Below are 17,032 nucleotides of genomic sequence, written 5' to 3' on the forward strand. Positions count from 1 at the left end.
CATTTGCTATAACCAACCGTCACCATACAGTTTTGGTTTATGCATATATGGTTTATTGCATCCTTGCTAAATAAAAGCATTAGTAACTTTTGAACAGTAGCATATATTTTGTGCTCCACAAGATGGTGAGACAATGATGATAGAATTGTAATTTTTTGGATGAACAAGCTTTTTAATAGTTTGTCGGGAAATTAACTTAACTATGAAATATGTTGCCTTTGCATCCGTGCTTCTTGAAAACAATGTGAGTGATCCTGGGAGAGCAGAGCTGCTCAGAAACCAATCAGAAACTTGTTATTGTTTTTTCCAGGCACTTCAAGTTGCTCAACAACAACAACAGCAGCAGCAGCATCAGCAGCAGAAGCAGCAGCAGCAAGCGAGTGGTGAGAAGTCCCCCAAGAGCACGGAAAAGGAGAGCGACACGCAGGTAGAGCCGTGCCCTCCTCCACCCGCAGCACACACACACCTCCAGAGAACCTTGCTGTTTACACTATTGCACAAACCGACTTGTTTATGCTGCCTTCGACAGATCATAAACAGATGGCGCAATGAAGGGTGTTTTATTATTACATATTTTTATGATGGAAAATTACACGTCCACTTTATTGTGTCTGTAGCCGATTGTAAAACAAGTATTTTCTGTCTTTGTCAGTTAAGAGATAAGGCTGTACAACTGAGGAGAAGTAGACAGCTGTGGAGTTTAGCCACAAACAAACACGCTATATGTCAGCCAGTTCACAGCTGCCTTTATTTATTCACCATGAATTGAATGTTTATTACATGAGTCTCATGTGAATGCAAGAGGTGGAGCTAGGGTTCAGATAGTCAATAGTTCAAGTCAACGTGCCACTATGGCAAGTGTAAGGGGCGGGGTTACCAGCCCGAACCTCATGACTGGACGCTTGAGCATTAGATTTGAGATCCTAGTGAGAGTGTTATTGGAGGGGGAAGTGGGTTGGTCAGCGAAGCTGGGTAGTTGAAAGGGACAGTAGGGAGGAAACTGGCATTGTGACTAGTCTTCAAGCATTCTGCGCAGCTCTCTGTTCTCAACGCCAATGGAGTTATCAAGGTCTGTGAGTATTGAGGCGAGTTGGGGAGGGAAAGGGGAAAGGGATATAATGTTTGCTTTAGTGTGTTCTGGTATTTGATGTCTGAGTTTTGTGGGTGTTTTTCAGCCTGTTTATTACCACTGTGCTTTTATATAAAACTTTTATTGCATTTTCCCCAACCAATTTGCTTTTAAAAGCTCTAAATTACTGCAATTCTCTGTAGTTTTCTGTGTGCTCACATTTGAATTTACAGATCATGAATTCAAATAGCAGTTTCTTGTATTCATTTCTTGATTCATTTTTAATTGAGTTTTTTTTTTTTTATCATTTAATTGCTGACATTGTTGAATAGCATTGTTTCCGAATTCTTCCTGAACTTTTATTTATTTATTTCGGGTTTTAAACAGAGAATGGGAACTAAGTGAGTGATCACTAGGGTCCATAATATCTGATCTGACATGAGGCTAAAAGCTTTGAATGGTCACTGGGGATATTTTCTTGTGACTCACTATCTTTAGGCTGTCATTTTGTTCCCTGAATTACTTCTCTTTGTCTTTTAAAGGCTATGTTCACTGAACTGTGCCTTTTCCCCTTTGCCTTTGCGATTTCTATTTATCCAGATGCACAGTGCAGGAAAGAATGTTATTTTTACTTTGGGTGGGGAACCACACCAAAATTGTTCAAGGTATTGAAGGGGAATAACAACAGGCTCTATTTGTTTTTGGGCTGCTGAAGCCTGTTGATTTATGGCTTGTGTTTTCAGAAGCGATCGCTTGTTGACATGTATTCACTCATGGGGAGTTGGTTCTCTGACACACAGGCAAGAACAATAACAACAACAAAACAATGTTTGGACTTGTCTGTTGTCATGGAGACTTCACTCATTAGTGCTTACTGTGCCCCCGAGAGAGAATATTTACATTAATTTGCTGGCATGCTTACATTCTTCTCAGGCTTTAAAGTATTTCTGTGTTGAGACTCGAAGGCCTGGTATTTTGTCTTTTCGGAGCTCTTTCACAAGCAAAAGCATTTTTTTGTTTACTTAAAGGTACTCAAGTTACAGCATTTCTGGTTCAATTGTTGTGTTGATGAAGGAACAGTATCGGTGTAGTTTACAAAATAAGTCATTCTTCAAGGAAAATCTTTGCCTGCAGTGTGTGGTCATGTATACAAGAACAGCATATAAGATTGGGAACCAAGCACTGGCTCCATTTGGAGTTCTTAAATGTGTATCCTTCTGTTGATGAAGACAATACTGTAAAACAATACTCAGTGGCAGAACAAATCCTAGTAATATGGAATATCACAGTAAAAATAAACAGCAAAAATAAACATGTTTCAGTTGCATGCAACAACAGTCAACTAGGAAAGCACACATGAATCAGTTGTAGCAGTTACTGAATTAATCTGACTCGCTCACTGAACCGCAAGTCATTCTTTTCAGTCATGTCCGAACCAAGAACTGATATAGGGCCTAATGTGTTGTTTTTCATGAGACTAAATCTGACTGATTATTCTTATGACAACATTAACAATGCATTCTAAAACATTTAAATAAATAGCTATATTCTATAAATATATTACATAATATTTAGTCTTTTTTAATTGTAATCATTTTTAGATCAATATTTGTTTATTTTTATGCCACCCTTGTGCTGCGTTAAAGTTTATGAACACCTTTTAAAAGTATTGCATTCAATGTGGTGAAATATGAAATGAGCTCATAATTCGGCAAAAGCGATCTGTCATGCCACATTAAACATTTGATTTTCATTTTCATAATAAAATTGACTAAATTTTAAAGTTGAGAGTGTTTCATATCAGAAGCAAGCAATAAGGTGCAAGAGGCTGTGCTGTATCGTGAATAAGTAACTACGGGCGTTGTTAGGCACGACACGAAGCGGAGTAACCCCTTCAGCCGTTACCTATTCACGATACAGCACTTGCCTCGAGTACCTTATTGCTTTTATAAAACGGTTACCACACAATAAAAATATTAAAGTAGAAAAATATATATTAGTGCAACTTTCATGAAGTAAAATCACTAAATGTCTTCCTTCCGCTAGAAAAAAATAGTCCCTGACTGTGAACATTGACAACGGTATTATGTGTAATATGCATGAAAGCGCAAATAAAAACAACATAGGAACTGCAGTGTTGCGCAGTGATGAATAGAACCGTTGGGTGAAGCGGTCATAGCCGTGTTTTATCATGAATAAAGTACAGCTATTGACCAATCAGAATCAAGGATTGGAACTAATAGTTTTATAATGTGATATATTGGATGGGAGGCGCTACATAGTTCTATTCCATCATCAATTGAAAACAGCATAGACTGAAAGATTGATTATTGGGATTTAAGATTGTTATCTGTTCTTCAAAATGAAAGTGTGTACTATGTACTAACATTTAAAATAATTTTTTGATACAATGCACTTATTATGTCCATACTTGTTTTTACAATGTACTTATTTTTAATTATATTAAAAAATTGCTGTAAATACATCTATAATGACACAGTTTACCTCTTAACCCACCTTTAAACCTAACCATACCACCAAACTTGTCCTTAAACTTACCCATATCCATAGGCATAATTTGTGGGTGGGATGGGTGGGACCCCACCACTTTTTGCCATGGAAACATCTCGTGGCATGGTTGTAAATAATACAAATAAATAACAGGGCTCCAGACTAACTTTTTTTTACTAGGAGCGTTGTTGCCCCTGACTGAACATTTTAGGAGCACAAGCAGAAAATTTAGGGGCACACCTTAAATCAGCTTGCAATGCAAGTATTCAAATTTCCCTCAAAGTAACTGTAATACTGTAATACGTCTTCACAAGGACACGTGCTTTAATCTGTTGCGGAGACTCTCTATTCGTTCCGGTGAAATCACAAAGTAAAATGCACACAAATGTGTCCCTGCTTGATATACAACCACTGATAAACATAATTGGTTTTAATGAGAAAAAAAAAAAACAACCTATATGAGTGCGGCTTAGAACCCAGAACCTCTGACTCGCTTGCCAAAAGTTCTGCCTCTGGACCATTAAAGTCCATGCGTGTAAATGTTGGATTTTTTCTTCACATGAAAACATACCGACGTCCAGCAATCGATTTAAAAAGTACATTGTGTTTAATTTGCCGCTTAATGAGGTCTAATATTTTCACGTGAAAATTCTCTATTTAAATCCATTGCTGGACTGTACATAAGTGTACATCTAATTTATGATTTAGCATTGTATTAAACCCCCCCCCCCCCCCCCCCCCAACACACCTGTCCCACCTACTTTTAAAGCAAAGTTACACCACTGCCCGTATCCCACCTCAATAGCAGCACTAGTGTTTTATAATGCAACATCAACACAATAACTACACTTACACTTATTTTCGATGTACATATTAGTTAAGGACACCAACATTTTTAACCCAGCCCTAATAATAATCATTAATGGAGTCATTGAGGCAGAATCATTTAATTCTTTACAATTCCCATTCGCTGTGGCCTGTGAAGATGTTAAGCTAGGTCTGTCATCAATGTAATATATTGTTATTGGACACAAAGGGCTTTTGATCACATGTGAAACAAGTTGGAAAAGAGCAGCGTGAACATTCTGCTAAACACTATCTCTTTTTGTGTTCCATCGAAGAGAAAGTCATGAGTCTTCTTACACTTTTGTATTAACTGTTTTTTTAATTGTCAGGATTTTGGGCCATGATCAGCCCCCCATACTTGATGAACACTCACTCACTCACACACTGTATGGGAAAGACTGTATGAGTCTAACAGTCAGCTGTTATTGTTCTCTCATACTTGCAGCAGTATCTCAGTCCAGAAGTATGTTTATATGAAACTGAACACAGACTTCTTTACTGGAAATTTGTGTTTGTTTGTGTTTCACAGACTTAATTAAAACGCAATCTCGAGTTTTGTTTTTACAGTTGCTGTGTACCGCAGTATGTATTATTTATACGAATCCGTAAATGTGACTTTAATTATTCTGTTTATGTTTATTGTAAACATCTTAAAAGCAGTGTGTGTGTGTTGGCTTGAGATGTGGTAATTGCTTGAGGCCAAGTGATGCATGGACTAACTCATTGTGAATCCAGTGCACATTTACATTGAAAACACTCGCCTCTGTTGTGGGTATTTTTGTTTTTCTGTTTTCGTTGGTAGCATTTTTAATGTCAGCGTTTGAGTTGCTGTCAACAAATGATGAATAATGTATTTGTCTTTTTAATCTTGACTGGTTGTTTGCCTCAGTTTATGGGCAACTTAAACTGAGATAACTGAAATTAATGCTTGTAAGAGATGTTTTTTTTCCAATTGTAGGCACGGGGGTTTGTCCTCCGCAATTTATTGAGGACTGCATGCCTTGTTATTTTCGAAATTGTTTGTGTATTTGTTTACATGGTCTTGTTGATGTTGACTGTTGAGGCCCAGAGGACTTGGAAACTATTCCCTGAATGTCTAAACAATAAAATACAGAAAGGTCTGCCATAGTCTTACTCTGGTATCTCTTTTTAGCTGTTCAGTTGTTTTAAAATTGTTTACTATCCTTGGGGAAGAGAATTGAAATTGGGTGTGTGGAAATTCCTCTGTTCTTGGAGTTCATGATTTGCGTTTTTACATCACAAGGTATGCAGTGTGATCAAATCAATCTCAACCAGGATAACAAATGTCTTCTTGACATCCTAAAGCTCATCATATTGTCTGTCAAACAATCAGTCTGTTGCTAGAAGTAGAGACCCGTGCTCCCACAAAAATGTTACCTTCTCCCACTCCCACCCACAACATTCATGTTTTGTCCCGCTCCCACCCGCAAAAGCCCCCAGGTAAAAGTATTGATCTTTTTCTTTTTTTCTTTTTCCTTCAGTAAATAGTTCAAGTTACTTGTCACCTAGCCACTGCCCACACGTCCCAGCATAAACTGAATTAATTTTACGTTCATAAATATTTTTTATTATAGCATCTACATACACAAACCACTGTTAACAGAAAAGTTACCAACTTTAACAGAAAAGCAAGCATGGGTGATTTATTTTAGATAACTAAATAGTCTTTCTAGAGAATCCAAATTCAATAGCCAATAGCTATCTGATTATTTTCAGATGTGCTATCTGCTATGTGAATGAACATTAAAATGCCTTGGTATTAGTGAAAATGCAGTCGTTTATGTTTTAAGATCATATAAATGAGTGTAACAAAACATTGGGTGTTCGTCAAAATAGATATTGGTTGATGTTAATATTAATTACGGACAATCTTGTAGAAAAATAGATAACCTTTCACTGCACTTGGCTGGATAATTGTATTATCTTCATGTTATTTAAAAACAAGTATTAACTCAACATTAATCCTAACAGGAAGAAAATGCTTATTTCAATCATAGATCTGCCTCTCAGTCAAATTCTTAAAGCATTGAATTACTAATAATGTACAAGACTATGGCAATAATTTAAGTCGTTTTTCACATTTGATTACTTTTTGATTTTGTTTTTAATTTATTAATGTTTATTTGAATATTTAATACTGTTCGATCTGCAGGTACTATTTGCTATTTCATTTTGGTTCTTTGATCTTTTTTTATTACAGAGTGTTTAATTTGAAAAGCTTGAAGCTTTATTTTTATATGCAGTATATGTTGTTAATTATATTAAATGCCAAGCACCATGTTACTTTTCGTTGTGGTATTGTGGGAATCATGAAATTGCACTGGTATTGGTATTAACTACTACATTTATGGTATTGTGATAATCCTTATACAAGCTAGTGTTTGATAAATAATGAAGTGGTGTGTGTCTGTAGGTGTCTGTATCAGTGGGGATGATAACTCCTCAGGCCATCACCCCTCAGCAGATGCAGCAGATTCTTCAGCAGCAGATCCTGAGTCCTCAGCAGCTCCAACTGTTACTGCAGCAACAACAGGCCCTCATGTTACAGCAGGTACACACAAACACATTGGGTTTTTATGTTCTATGAAGACTCTCTATAGACATAGGGATTTTTATACTGTACAAACTTTACATTCTATCCCTTTCCCTTAAACCCAACCATCACAGACGTAATGTTTTACATTTTCAAAACAACAACAATTGTTTAGTGTGGTTTATAAGCTGTTCCCTTCATGGAGACAGAATTTTGTCCCCACAACGCAAAAAAAGTCAGGTTTTCCTAATCTTTTGGGGACATTGGTCTTGACAACATATGGAATATCTAGACCACACACACACATCAGTTTTTCCTTATCAGTAATGGTTACTTTTTTTTAACTACTAAATTGGTTCTCAATCTTTTTTACTCAAATGCCCCCACCCCTCATAACCAAAGAATTTTTTTAAATTTAATTATGTACATAAACTGGGCACTTTGATCTATTAAATGAATGTATCCATTTTATTAAATTTACTCTGTGATACCAGACGTTTTAAAAACTATGTTTTTCAGTTAAAAAACAGTATTTATTGAGGGTGAAAAAGGCTGTATGATTTCAGTTGCTTTTTTGTTTTTTACATTAGAGTTCAAATTCGACATTGTTTTACTATAATAGTACAAATGATTATGATGATTATTATATTAATAATAATTTGAAATACTTTAAAGTCAGCCCCCTCGGAAGTTTGCTTAGGCCTCCTATACCCCTTTTCCTTCAGAATGGTTCACGTTTTGGAGCCAGAGTCTGTTCTTGGGGCGGGCTAACTGGGGCCTGTCGCGAACCGGCCGTGTTTCCACCGACTTGAGGAACGAACGCTGATATAACGCTACTATGTGTTGTTTACCTGCCTAACCTATAACCAGTCTAAAGAAAATATCTTTCTAGTGAACCCAGCAGTTCGTATAATCTGCAGGTTCTCTCATCTGTCCTTTTTGGAGATAAACTGTAACTGATTCACTCGCTCTCTCGCACACTGGATCTCTTTCACGCTTATAGTTTTATATATTTAGATGTAAAGAGCAATGTAGTGCAACGTTATTACCTTGCTCATCGAGACAGCGGCAGCATTTCTCCGTCCCACTCCCAGGCTCCGTTTGAGAACACCAAGTTTTTAGGGTTGGAATTGAACCGTTCTCTGTTCTTGAACCGTTCCACTGCAGAAAAAGGGTTCTGGGTCAGAGACAAAGACCCGGAAACCCGCGCCAGAACAGTGTCGGAGGAAAAGGGGTAATGGTTGGCCCTGGCCCCCTAGTTGAGAACCACTGTGTGATTGCATTTTTACACTAAAGTTTTTGTGAAACAGTGGCCAAACAAAATCGGTTATGCTGGCCGCCTTTACACTGCCAGTGAGATGGACACAAAACTGTGGAAGTTATCAAACACTGCTTTTACTAAACATTTACTCAATCTGCTTATGTATTTTAAAACGGATAATGTACATAATACATTGATAAAGCTAATGCAAACATAAACCAACATTGGCAAAGCTAAGCTAAAAGCCAAAGTGGTCATCTCAAAATATCCAAATTGTAGATTATTACTTGACATGGTCAATACTAGGAAGTCACATACTTCCCTATTATATGTAGGCAAAATACAGTATGTGACAAAAGTATGTCTGAATTCACAGTACTCATAAAAGAGTAGGCAGAAAGTACCCGGATGACCTACTACTTCCAGTGAGATTCTGAAGTGTGAATATGATGGATGCTTTTCTATCCCTTGAGGCCACGGGAGAGGATTTGGGTGTGGCAGTGAAGCGATGCAATTGACGCTGGTGTGTCACATGATAATGACAACATGGCCAATGTAGTACATCCAGATTATATTAATACTACACTGCACACACAAGTCGTGAAGTAATTAAATAAAAGAGAGCATGCGATTTCGAATGCAGCCTCACTCTTTCATTAGTGAGTAAACTACCTTGGATTGATGTGTCTTGTTTTCTGGTGTTAATGTTTTGTTTTCTCAGCAACAGCTTCAGGAGTTCTACAAGAAACAGCAAGAGGAACTCCACCTGCAGCTCCTGCAGCAACAGCATGCTGGGAAACCCAGTAAAGAGGTAAAAGCTTCTCAATCAGGGCCATTTGTTGCCCTTGTCCTCAGCAATCTCTGCCAGATTATTGTCACACAGCCTACTTTTCACCAGCCACATTTCTGTCTTTTGACGGGTTTATGCGACTGTACTGTGAGTGAGTGAAGACACCGGCTGTGGTGTCGGCAGCTTTATCACTTGAGTGAACGAGCCGGCTGTGCGGTGATACTGTGAGTGGATGAAGACCCCATCAGTGACTGTACTGTGAGTGTCATGTGTCTGTCTCTGTATCCCTCTAACAGCAGATGATGGTCCAGCAGATGGCTATACAGCAACAGTTACTCTCCGTTCAACAGCAGCACCTGCTCAACCTGCAGAGACAAGGCCTGCTGTCTGTCCCGTCGGCTCTTTCCAGTGCACTGCCTCAGGGTAACAACACCTCACTGCCACATGACATGAAACAGTGTTATGAGAATGTTTACCTTCAAGGAATGCATCCTAAAGGTTCAGGGAGTCACCAAGTCGCTGTACTGTTGTTTTTTGTTGGCATTCCTGTTCAGATCATTTTTTAAATCGCATCTACCCCAAACTTTTGAACAGTACTGGAATGGGTTATTGTCTTCTCAGAATAGCTTTGTGAAAGGGATCCTTGATTTGTTTTATAGATATTTGTTTATTATTATTTTATTTTAGTGAGCCTTTATTCAACCAGGAGAGAAACCTGAAATTATGATCTATTTTTAAGGAATATCATGGTCAAGATAGGAGGCACATTGCCATGTTTGATTTTGAAATGACTTGTGTATGATTAAACATCATTAAAACAGGTTGTTTGATGGTTTAAGATGTTCTCTTGCTGAAATGAATAAGAAAATGAGTCACAAAGATGGTTCAAATGGGTTTAATTAGAGATGATTTGCTATCCAGTGATTCCATGGCTGTCAGAGGTTATTGATTGGAGGTTGGATGGATTGGAATAGACAGAGAATCGTGGATATAGAGGTCTTGTTAGTTGTCTAGTGATCTAATAAAGGCTGTGTCTTACTCACAGGAATAAATCCCGCTGAGCTTCAGCAGCTTTGGAAAGAGGCGGCAGATGCACGGCAGGAGGAGAAGAGTAGAGGAGACAAATCCCCCTCTCCTGCCAAAACTCAGATCCTCAACCACCACTCCAGCACCAACGGACACCATGTGCTCCGACCCAGCCGGAGAGACAGGTATTTCATCATTCAACCGGGGTTTTTTTTTTTCTTGAGGCATATTTTTTTTGCATGCAAGCATATGACATTTATTTTTCCAGAGATCATGTGTGTGTTGTGCTTAGGAATACTGTGTTAATATTTGCTCTTGATGCTCTCGGTCTCTCATCAATATCTGAGCTCAGAAGAGTAAATGAACAACAGTAAACTGAAGCACTGTGGTAGCACTGCAGGTTTACTAACTCACCAAGCTCATCCTATACGAGATTAATGAGATACACAACACAAACATACTTACATCTGCACAAAAGGACACAAATGCACAAGTGAACTTGACAGTGTGTGACTTCAGTTGTTGATCCGTTCTTCCAATTTATGACATTCTGTTTTAATTATTGCTGTCAAACATTTAAAATATTTAATCACGATTAATCGGATGGTCATAGTTAACTTGTGATTAATCGCAATTAATTGCACATTTTATCTATTCTAAATATCTCTTGATTTCTTTTTGTCCCATTATATTTTCTAATTTTAATGCTCTAATGCATATTCTGAATAATTAGTCACATACAAAAGCTGCTCTTATACACAAATAAATGATAAAGAGTCTAAGACATATGACTTGAAATTGTTTTTGTATACCATAATCAAAAACAGCTAATAAAAAAAGTAAATGGACATTTTTGTGACTGGCATTGCACTGATACACACTGTGACTGTGGAGGGCAGTACAGTAAACCTATGTATAACGTACGTATTACAGATCTGTTTACAGCATATTGACGTGAAAATAAAACAATACAGAAAGCAGCTCTCATACAAAAATAGAAAAAAGCCACAATTAAATTATGCAAATTATCCACATGTTAACTTTTAACGAAGAGGGGCCACATTCACGCTCATGCGTCTCTGTTATGCGCACGCCACAGACTGGCCAGGCACTGCACTTCCGCGCTTCAAACTTCCGCCTTTTGCGTTCCGTCAATATTACGTTATTAGAAAGATTTTATTATTATTTATTTATTTATTTTTTTGGAAATCGATTTTTTTAAATTTGTGAATCGATTCAGAATCGTTCCACAGCTGCATTGCGATGCATCTAAGAATCAAATCTTTCCCCCACCCCTATGCCCAATATGTTGTATCAGAAGTAAAGTGTTAATCACGAAGACAAATGCCTCTTAAAATACCTGGCAACTGTTTTTTGTGTGAAAGGTGTCAGTCCACGTCAACTTGTCCCCTGCAGGCCTTCTTATTGTTTTCAGAGGTCTAAATCTGTTTGTCTATATGTTCCCAGAGCTTGTTTGCCCGAAAGCACTTGACTGTTGTCAATCCAAAACCTGTGACTGTTACTATGTGAACTTTCCTTATGAAATGTATTGCTGTTTGTTGACTGGTTTGAACTTGTTTATGCTTCTGCGTGAACCCATTACCCAAGCAATTGGGGTTAAGAACCAGCAGCCTTCTGGTTCCCCAACCCCGAGTCTTAACCACTACACCACACTACCCCGTTAACAATAAACGCTCGGATTACAGTAGGTGCCATCCTGTCCTAGTGTTGCATTGATGTGGTCTGTAATGTCAGCAGAGCCCGCCTGTGATTGTTTGCATGATATTGGTGGAGGGTGAGAGCTCAAGGACTGTGTGGTCAGTTTCAGGTGTCATGTAAACTCTTGCCCGCCAGAGAGACGCCTGCAACTAAAACCTTAAGTGCAGCCACTGGCACCAGAGAACAAACCCTTCACCCATTCCAGAAGACCACGACATGTGGCCATTGTCTATCCATCTCTCCTTCTGGCTTACTGAGTGACACGCAAACACTCTCACGCTGATGGACTGAGGGATCCAATGTAATCAATCCTTTAAAATCTGTCCCACTCCATCTTGATCCATATACTACTGTAGCGTTCTCTCCCGAGTGCTTTTTTTTGTGTTTGACATTGGGCTGGGATCTCCATCTGCATGAACAAACAGTTCATTGCGCCTGTTTGTTTTATTGTGTCTGCTTGCTGGCTTATTTGATTGTTCAGTGTGCTATAAGGATGGAAATAACAAAGTCTATTTTAATTTGTCAAGTGTGAGTCATCTCTCTCAGGGCTTCAGACTGCAACCAAAATTGGAAAATGTGTGACTGAATTTTACATCCAGTCGCACATGTGGGACCAGTAAATTTGTCCTTTTTTATTTTATTTTTTTATTTTTTTTTTACACGTTAAACGTGGAAGGGGCTTATCAATGAATCCAGAATGTGTGGTTGGCCAATGAGTGTGAGAAGAATAGGGAATGGCCACTGTAAGTGGCTAATGTGTGGAGGGGGAGGGTCCTAGAGAGATAATCGAGCGCGCGTTTAAATGTCTGAAGGTGACGGTGACAACCTGCTGTGCGTCTGACCAATCATGAGCAAACAAACTATTGACTCGTTCTTCCGACCTGCGGCTAGTCTGCCAGTTAAATTCACTTGCTGGCTTCCCAAATAATACATTACAACAGCGATAATCAAAAAATCGTGAAAAAAATGATTACTCTTTGTAAACACTGTTCAATGTGAGTGCCAAATCTCGAACACGACCTGTCATTTACGCCATCATCACCTGTGAGTTGATGGCACACGAGCACAGGCGAGACCTGAACTGCAGACGTTACCATCGGTGTTTAAACTCATTTAAGTTTTGCCAATGTAAACATTCAAGAGCAAGACTCGAAGAACTCGTGTCTAGAAGATTTGTGCACGCGTGTATGTGTAGGCTACTCAGCTCAGACAACTCACAAATATTGAATTCTCTTTCAAGTCTTGCACTTGAATGGACAAATTCACACAAAAAGTGTGTCAACATGTTCGTCTTGATCAGTATCCTAGAAGACATAGTCAGATATGCCTTAAAGGCATATCATAAGTTAACTTATATGGTCAAGAAAGTCACTCACAGTATCGTGTAGGCCTACTGAATCAGCTCTGAATTGAATAGCTTTTGTAACTTTAATAAGAATTAATCTTTAATTTATATAGTCAAATAAGCAATGCTATTTTACATTTGATTATTTTACATAATTTCTGTACCTGAAAACTAATTTTAGACCTACCTGAAAAGCATAGTTTATTTTATTAATATCTTTGATCTATTGTATTTATTTGTGCTTTTGCTTGTGGTTAGATTATTTGTTCATTTTTTCTTTATTTTATTTGACAAACTTACGGAAACCTAAAACTGTGATACAAACTGAACCGTGCAACCTATTTTAAAACGTTGCAGCCATAGTAGTGTCACAGTCGGAAGATGACTCAGAGTGAGAGGTTTTTGTGTCGAAAAAGGCCCAACCCACCATTTTCGTGAAGATTGGTTGCGAGAATTCAGCTGGTTAAGGTAATACTGGAAGGAGACGAATTCCATGACCTGCGAATGTTGCAGTTGCTACCTTATAACTGCGGGGAACACAAAGTTTGCAGACAGTGCAGGCACTTCACAGTTTAAACACAATACGTTAGTTAAACACAAGCATCTTAATCGCAAGCATAGAGTATGCGGTGACTTGTTAATAAATCAAAAAGCAATGCCCCGGTTGCTTTTAGAAGGCAAGAGGCTGTAATGTTAAGTCAGAGCGCAAAGGCATTCATTTCTGCATCTATAATCATCTATAAAGTATTTATTAGTAATACACTGGAAATTGAATTAGTAGAAATGTGAATATTTGGTTAGTATGTTGATTTACGATGTGTGCTCCGTTGGGGCACAAAATTTTCCGTTGGGGGCCACTGCTCCTAGTTATAAAATTTAGTCTGGAGCCCTGTTCCTAGTTGGGGTTGAGTTCAAGCACTGAATGAGAGAAGATGCCCGCCTTAGACCTCTCTCGGTTTTTGTCTGTGTTCATGAAGGAATCCGCTGGCAGAGACACACAGGGCTCTCTTAGGCGAGAAAAGGAGAGGGTCATGGTCAAAGGACACAACCTCTCTTGATCCCAAACAAATAAGACATTCTTGACATTTTTCAAAGTTCAAAAATAAATCTTTTTCTCAAACAGTTGACTGTTTGATACAAAGTCCAAAACATGTCCTGCTACTTTCTTAGCTGGAGCTGAATTGAAGAATAGAGCTTTATGAAAACATCTGACAAAATCCTGTCTGTTACAGTGGCGATACCAGCTCGCTTTTTTTCTTACCACTGCAAAAGAGACTCAAAATACTCTTTTTGATTTTGATCTTACATATAAGTGTTATACAGCATTAGATCCTGTCAAGTGTATGTCTGTGTGTGTGTATATATATATATATATATATATACATTACATTCAGTCATTCTGCATTCAGCATTCACACGCGTTGTGTTCGGTTGCGACAGTAACACGACGACGCTCTTCAAGATCAATGTTCCCATTATTATACTTTATTTGTAGATAAAGCATAAAGGTCTATGGTTTGCATAAAAAATCTTGCTGGAGTTTATTGCCCTTTCTAAATCATATTCCTTTCTCCTGGGTGTCTGTAAGATTACAGCACTGGAGTCGAGAGTGCTATGAATTGTTCTTCTGTGCACTGTAACTGAAATTTAAAACTGTTAAAAGAAAAGGCTCAAAAAATTGTTGCATAGGTAGAACACGCTAAGAATAGATAGATATAATCTCTTCGCTATGTGCTATGAACTTTTCAATGTGAAGCGTTGCGCGCTGTGACTTCGCGTTGCTTCAAGTGCATCATTCTGCGCACGGGATGCGCATAATCGCTTTGCTGCTCTTTGTGGAGCCTTTCATATTATAATACTTAGGGGAGATAGGAAACAATGAGTATTATTCCTCACGGCGTAGCAAGACGACGTAAAGTAAATGATTCTTATTAAACTTGATGTGTTTTATCCAGCTGATGTGGGCGTTGGGATGTTTGCATTGCTTGCTTCAGATCATTTGCGTTTGAATAGTGCGCGCTTTCAGTGGGCGTGGTCACATTAGCAATTAATGAGCTATAATGAGCTGAAAAGAAAACAACTGACATCTCTCTTTTCATACAGATTACATAAACTGTGTATATTTGTTTTTTATAAAAATTACCTATTTAAAAAAAGAGAATTCAAGCTTCATGCCTTTGTGCACTCGGTATTTGCTGAGTTACAGTTCATTTTCGGACGCTTTTCAGAATGGACTTCACTGACAGAGAGAACACAGAACTCGCATCATGTTTATTTTTCTTTATTTGGCGTAAAGCACAACACTTTGTTTTTATTGAGTATCCACAAAAAAATAGACACAGAACATGTTCTAATGATGTTCAACACATATGTAAAATCAAAATCAAGTATTTTGAGTGTCTTTTGCACTTTGCAAGAAAAAAATATTGCAAATTGCCTTAATGCCTTTTCAATCAAAACGTGTCTTTCTACCCATATTGTTCAATTCTACTTTTTGTCATGGATTATTCGCATTACTTCAAAGCATTCATTTTACTATACAATATTGTCAAAGTTTGGAGTCAGTCCTTTTTTTGTTTTTGTTTTTGAAGAATCTTTCTGAAGAATCTTGATGCATCCATGGTTTCTACAAAAATATTAAGCAGCTAGCTAATTATGAGAAATGTTTCTTGAACATCAAAATTAGAATAATTTCTGAAGAATCATGCGACACTGAAGACTGGCGTAATGATGCTGAAAATTCAGCTTTGATCACTGGAATTTGTATATTAAAATCATATTTTTAAATATTCAAATAGAAAACACCTATTTTAAAGTATAATATTTCACAATATTACTATTTCAACTGTATTTTCTATATATAATTTGTCTCATGACCGTAATGGTGCTTTATTATTATAATGGGTGTTTGGGTGTGGGCGAATTCTGAATTCACCCATTTTCAGAATTATCTTTATTAGATAACTTGGGCATCATCAAATAACTCGCGATACATGTCATTACAACTAAATGCATCACAATATCGTTTATGGATTGACACTGAAACCGAGCCTGTCGTGTGAGAAAGACACTCGTCGGAGAGCATGAATCTACAGTATCAGTTTCATTCTCTCTCTGGCAGTTTGTTCCAGCTTTGTTTTCCGTACCACATCTCCTAAAAGCATCTCTGAGCACTGTCTGAAACTACGGTTCGAAATCGATGCAAAAATGAAACCTTTGTGGAATTAACTGTAGGAAATACACAAGTACCTAAAAAGATTGATTTCCATTTAAAGGAGGCAAAATAATTGTGTGCGTAATAGCCCAGGCATGTTCTAGACTTCGTGAGATTCACAACTTTCTGAGATCACAGATGTCCGAAATCCTGGAGATCGAGGACAAATGAAAGTGTAACAGTGTGATTATGGATGAAGCAGAGCCATATGGGTCACAGAGTCGCACGGAAGTGACATTATCTAGTGCAAACCTGTATTATTAACCTGTAACGTACCCAGAACTCAAGCTTCAGATTCTGTATTTATTGTGTCTGTTTTTGCTTCAGTTCTCAGGAGAGTCAATCTCAGAGCGCACATCCTCTTTATAGCCACGGCGTGTGCAAGTGGCCAGGCTGCGACACAGTGTTCGGAGACTTCCAGTCATTCCTCAAGTGAGTCAACACTCTCATCCTCTACGTTTTATTATGCTGTTTGTCCTGTTTGCAGATCTGTGAGGAGGAGCTGAATGCGGCTGTAATCTAATTATCATTTCTGAGTGTGCCCGCTGCTCTTTTAATGCGTTTCTATCCCTTTTACTCTGTTTACTTGTTTCGTGTTTTTTTTTTTTGTCCCTTTCCCTTCTCCCACCTTGGTTCGCTTATATGTATGTATGTATATACCACCCATGTGTCTTTATTTTCTTTCCATTTCCTTCCC

At 38.0% G+C, this 17,032-nt stretch overlaps 1 protein-coding gene across 5 annotated transcripts in view; it reads left to right on the plus strand.

Annotated features, from left to right (window-relative positions):
* Nucleotides 1-17,032, plus strand: part of foxp1a (forkhead box P1a) — a 41,161-nt gene that overhangs the window by 18,167 nt on the left and 5,962 nt on the right. Inside the window, exons 3-8 of one of the 5 annotated variants that reach the window (XM_039651839.2) lie at nucleotides 311-427; nucleotides 6,861-6,998; nucleotides 8,963-9,052; nucleotides 9,328-9,454; nucleotides 10,077-10,242; nucleotides 16,663-16,767. In XM_039651839.2, the coding sequence (XP_039507773.2) occupies nucleotides 311-427; nucleotides 6,861-6,998; nucleotides 8,963-9,052; nucleotides 9,328-9,454; nucleotides 10,077-10,242; nucleotides 16,663-16,767 (743 nt within the window). Of the gene's footprint in view, nucleotides 1-310; nucleotides 428-966; nucleotides 1,070-6,860; nucleotides 6,999-8,962; nucleotides 9,053-9,327; nucleotides 9,455-10,076; nucleotides 10,243-16,662; nucleotides 16,768-17,032 lie in introns of those variants that run through there. The other 4 variants (XM_039651842.2, XM_039651841.2, XM_039651840.2 and 1 more) reach the window with 4 other exon arrangements.

This window comes from Pimephales promelas, chromosome 20, assembly GCF_988280905.1.
Source record: "Pimephales promelas chromosome 20, fPimPro1.hap1.1, whole genome shotgun sequence".
In the NCBI taxonomy this organism is placed as follows: domain Eukaryota; kingdom Metazoa; phylum Chordata; class Actinopteri; order Cypriniformes; family Leuciscidae; genus Pimephales; species Pimephales promelas.